The sequence below is a fragment of the Mytilus galloprovincialis genome, chromosome 6 (genome assembly GCF_965363235.1).
Source record: "Mytilus galloprovincialis chromosome 6, xbMytGall1.hap1.1, whole genome shotgun sequence".
Classification (NCBI taxonomy): Eukaryota; Metazoa; Mollusca; class Bivalvia; order Mytilida; family Mytilidae; genus Mytilus; species Mytilus galloprovincialis.
Window position 1 is genome coordinate 17,217,772 of NC_134843.1, and position 5,549 is coordinate 17,223,320.

The 5,549-nt window shown below is 31.0% G+C and overlaps 1 protein-coding gene across 2 annotated transcripts; it reads left to right on the forward strand.

The window, feature by feature from the left end:
* Positions 1–450: 450 nt before the first annotated feature.
* Positions 451–3,414, forward strand: LOC143079089 (uncharacterized). 2 transcript variants are annotated; one of them, XM_076254256.1, is made up of 4 exons: positions 451–526; positions 1,474–1,826; positions 2,402–2,473; positions 3,205–3,414. In XM_076254256.1, exons 1-3 carry the CDS (start codon positions 486–488, stop codon positions 2,464–2,466), a joined length of 459 nt encoding a protein of 152 aa, XP_076110371.1. In that variant the 5' UTR covers positions 451–485; the 3' UTR covers positions 2,467–2,473; positions 3,205–3,414. The 2 variants fall into 2 exon arrangements, with proteins under 2 accessions (XP_076110371.1, XP_076110373.1); XM_076254258.1 differs by having other exon boundaries at positions 518–541.
* Positions 3,415–5,549: the final 2,135 nt, after the last annotated feature.

The following is a 5,549-nucleotide window of genomic DNA, read 5'->3' on the forward strand; positions in this document are numbered from 1 at the left end:
TACTAATTATTTAAAACTATTCAGACTTAAAAATATTCCAGTAATGTAAAAAAAAAGATTCATAAATTATGCATGTTCTTTTTTATTTTTGTAGTAGTGTTATATAGAGATCAATTAGATGCTAAATATTAAAAAAAATTATTATTTATATTTAGTTATTCGTTTTTCATATTTAAATCGTTTAATAAATTAAAAAAAAGAAATATGTGGAATTACTTTCCAAAATCTATTATAAAACATGTACCAGACTTTTTGACAAAATATGCAATGTAGATCGTTATAAAACAGCACATATATTAAGAATGGTTTCTATAATCAGTAAATCTGCCTATTTTTATTTGAGAATTTACATGTCAACACTTTATGTTATCGAATGACCAGACAGACATCAATATGGAAGTTTATCTGTAACCTTATGTGTCTATAGCGGAACTTGTAATAATTAGCACAAATTGCGTATCAATAAATTTTGTATATATACCAGAATGTTTCTCTGTTTATCACTGAGTTCCCAACCAGCAAACATGTAAGTCCACTACAGGTGTAGTAATAACAATTTAAAAATAACTTAATCATCAAAATATGTATATATATACTCAATTATTCTTCACTATTTTCCCGGAAAAATAGAAATAAATAATCATTCAAATATTTATATAAAATTTGAATTCATAATAAGAATAAGGAACTCATTGTATGGTCGTTCTTATTTTTTCAAAATATTTACATATTCTTTCCTTCAATTAAAAAGGGTTTAAACATGTTCTACAAATAAATCCACAGGCTAAGCAACAACATGATATGTGTCAAAATATAATTGATGTTAATATTATTCATTTGTTTAATATCTACAAATATATAAATAATTCAAATGAAATTGTATTTTTCAATATATTCAATATAACAGAAATAAGTAGATAAATTAAGAAGAAATATTTATAAATGGAGATGAAATATATAATAAGGGGTAATGTCAAAGGTTGACGCACAACATAGCAATCTAAAAAAAAACCAACAAAAACACAAACACAAGCGAGAAAGAAAGAGCTAGATTGAGACAAAAAAAGAGATTGAGAGGACGGTATTCTTATATTGCATGCTGCAATCATAAACATTTTGTACTTAATATTGAGAATTTTTTACTGAATAAAAAATACCAGTAATGAAGAAAAGTCTGTGCCTATTAAACTCGTACGTTGTTGATATGCATGTTGTTTATTTTTGTAAAAGCTTATACAGAGATCAATTATAATGCTAAATATTGAAAAAATATAAAATTGAGAATGAAAATGGGGTATCATTTATATTTAATCATTCATTTTTCATATTTTAATTGTTTCTTCAATTTAAAAAAATGAATATGTGGATTTAATTTTCAAAATCTATTATAAAACATGTTGAAATATCGTTTAGAGTTGCATGTCATTCTGATTTCATCTGATGATATAATTAATTATCATTTCTGAATTTCAGAATGAAAGCCACACTTGCCGTTGTCGCCGTCTTAGGTCTGTTTGCCCTGAACTGTGTTAGTGCTGATGGTTACGGCAATGGAGGTGGATACATGAAGGGTGGATGGTCCGGGTATGGTAATCAAGGATACGGAATGGGAGGTTATCAAGGATACGGCAAATCAGGTGGTTATCATGGATACTCTGGATATGGAAAGAAGGGAGGTTACGTTGACGAAATCACACAATACCAACCATTACCAGTTTATGGAGGCGCTATGGCTGGTCCATATGCCGGGGGTTATGGTGGAGATTTGGCCGGTGGTATTGGTGGAGGGATGGACGGTGGTTTGTTCGGACAAGGAGGAGGTCTTCGTAAGTTCTAATTTCTATCTATGATATATCAGTGTATAAAACTTTCACGATATTCTCTTACTTGGATGGAGAATTGTCTCATTGGCACTCTTATAACATCTTCATTTTTCTATCTATGTATTATCTTTAAAAATTGATTCACATAGCATGTAGACAATTATACTTTTGATTTGTAAATCTTCTATAATTCATGGCCTATATATTTCTTGTGCGGAAAATTGCTATTAACTATTTTAAAAAGTAAAATCACAAAAATACTGAACTCCGAGGAAAATTCAAAAAGGAAAGTCCCTAATCAAATGGCAAAACCGAATGGACAACAACTGTCACATTCCTGACTTGGTAGAGGCATTTTCAAATGTAGAAAAAGGTGGATTGAACCTGGTTTTATAGCCCTAAGCCTGTGACTTGAATGACAGTCGTATCAAATTCCGTTATATTTATAACGATGTGTAAACAAAACAGATATTGATAACTACCTATACATTCTCAATAGTTATGGGGCCTTTATTTAGGAAAAACAATGATTTGATTTCAATAGTGAATGGTAATTGTAACATTTTTTTGTTTTTCAGTGATGTTTTTCGTGTTGCTTCTTCTTTTGAGCAACAACAATGGCAATGGTTTATTCGGTCGTTAAACTTAATGTAAGTATCATTAACATACATAATATGGTAGATTGATGTTAGTTATCAAAGGTTCCAGGATTATAATCAATACCATATCATGATTATCATGATAATAATTTTTATCGCTATTTTGTGCATTTTTCCTTTGATCTTTTTTTGTGATAATTTTCATATCATGCTACTCGCTTGAGATGGAAAATTATCGCTAGAAACTAAGCATGCACGTGGCGTTGCTAACGAAATTGACATGAAATTGACATGAAATTGACAACGTCGTCATAGGTAAAATAGCGATAAAAAGATTATCATTGTTCATCTCAACTCGATTGCCTTTCTCGTTTTCGCCGTCCCGGCTCAAGCGAGAAAATCAATCTCGTTGAGATGATCACCGATAATCTATAAGTATAGGTATAAAATGGCAGAGAAAAAATATATTGTCCGGTAAAAAAAGAGAGAAAATCGTTAAAATAAGAACTTTACTACACACATGGGTATCAGAGATAAAAACGTGTCATTTTTTATTCGATACGCGACCTTCACTCGCATACCTTTTTTTATTTGAACCTTTGCTTTTGGGGGCTATCTCAATGACCTTTACCAAATATCTCTATTTATTTATAAACTCTTATCATAAATTACACTAAAACTCGGCATACAATGACAATATTCAAGTCAAATACAAAGATACAACATATGCTATTTTGTGTTTCATATTTTTTTCTTCTTAATTGAATGTTATATTATTTCAGTGTAGTTTAAGATGTCAATAATGAAAGAAACTAGACGAATGAAGAAACTAGTGATTGTTTGAGAAGCATCTAAAGATCGCGTGAACTGTAGTGTGTGTGGAAATGAAGAAAAAAAATGTATATTGTTATATAATTCTGATAAAAAGTGTAAAATTTAATGCTTGTAATTGTAAAAATATGATTCATGAAAAATAAAACTTTACATATTAATTTTGATAGTTTATTTTTGCACTGCCAAAGTGCGTTGAAATATTACACTGAAGCTTTCCAAACACTAGTTTTACTAACACGTGGCAATTAAGTATTCTTTTACGCAGGTATTTATGATCAAGAAATAATGTTGGGTGGAACATCGATTTTCGTTTGAGCTTTCAACGATTGCAGCATTCGGATGTCAAAGCAAAGTTGCAATATAACAACATGATATCCCCTAAATAGTGCACAGGTATCTATGAACCATTCACGAGTAGATAGTTTTTGCAAATAATTAAGGGTGACACTAGGAATCAAGATCAACAACACAGGAAGCACAAATAAGACAACAATTATCCTTTGTCTTAATAAGTAGAAGACTGTTTTGTTTACATGTTTATTGGTGTTCTTTGATATACTATGGCAGCTAGTTTTTATTAATGAGAAAGCCACACATAGACAATAAAGAATTCTAAAATGCAGAACACTCCTAGGTGATTTGGGTCTACATGTTTATCATATGACCAGTAGCCAATGCTTATTTTAAAAATTTTTTGTATATATACCAGAATGTTTCTCTGTTTATCACCGAGTTCCCAACCAGCAAACATGTAAGTCCACTACAGGTGTAGTAATAACAATTTAAAAATAACTTAATCATCAAAATATGTATATATATACTCAATTATTCTTCACTATTTTCCCGGAAAATTTTTTGAAAATGTTGAAAAAATACATCTGTGTATCTTGAAATATGAATATTAGATAAGCCCAGGTGGTCGTGTGGTCTAGCGGGACGGCTACAGTGCAGGCGATTTGGTGTCACGATATCTCAGTAGCATGGGTTCGAATCCCGGCGAGGGAAGACCAAAACATTTGCAAAAGCAAATTTACAGATCTAACATTGTTGGGTTGATGTTTAGACGAGTTGTATATACATAATGTACACAGCCATGTATCACCATCACTGCTGGTGATCCGATGGATAAATCTGTTGTAGAGTTGTAACTGGCTCAGACGTACTTATAAATATAATTATTTTCTGTGACTGTATCTTACATTAATTTGTAAAATCCTTTACTATAGATAATTTAGCTGATCTGTAAAAATAACATCTCCATGCCTTATATATCATGCACTGTAGTACGACGCTAGATTACAACTGACGTGGAAAGGTAACATCCGGCTACCAAAAGCTTCATTTTTATGAAGACCAGGTGAACGTGTGATCTAGCAGGACGGCTACATTGCAGGCGATTTTGTGTCACGAAATCTCAGTAGCATGGGTTCGAATCCCGGCGACGGAAGAACAAAAATGTGCTTTCACAGATCTAACATTGTTGGGTTGATGTTTAGACGAGTTATACATATATATAAATAAAGTATTATCACTTGACATATATGTAGAATATTCTACACTTTTTGTTAAAAAAGTAAGATATTTATAAGAAAAGGTGCAATTACACTGTATTTCAGTCTGTTTCAAAGTTGACCTTAGATGGATCTGGTTATTTCTTAGGGCTTTTTTTCTTTTGTTATATAATTCTACAACTATATTAAATCTTACACAACCTTGGCTTTTCCATATTTGGCATTGAATTTTCCTACTGAATGTAAATCAAGAAAAGCGCTTCCTATACATAAATTTTATAACATGTTGTTTTCATGTTTTACAGCACTGGTCGATATCAAGGTTGACTACCAAGTACTTCGGTACTAACATTATTTTGAAACAAACCTTTTCAAAATTGTCCGTTTTGAAATAACATAGAGAGTTGCAACTCCCTCAGGGAAAGTCGACCTTAGATGAATTTGGTTATTTTCTATGTCTTTTTCTTTGGTCCTATAGCTCTTCAACTGTCAACTTGATTCTTATGCAATTTGAAATTAACCTAACCTGATGAAGGTAAATTCATAAAAACGCTACGGAGACATTAAATTTATGACGTGTTCATTTCATTTTTTAAATAGTAATTTTGATGAAAAGGTACTCTTACACTGTATTTCAGTCTGTTTTCAATAGTAATTTAGATTGAAAAAATAGTGCCAATACAATGTATTTCAGTCGAGTAAATAATCCTTCAGGCAAATAAAGAATAAAAAAGTAGCCAAACATCCATGTATTTATATTGTTTATTGTATAATCATAACAC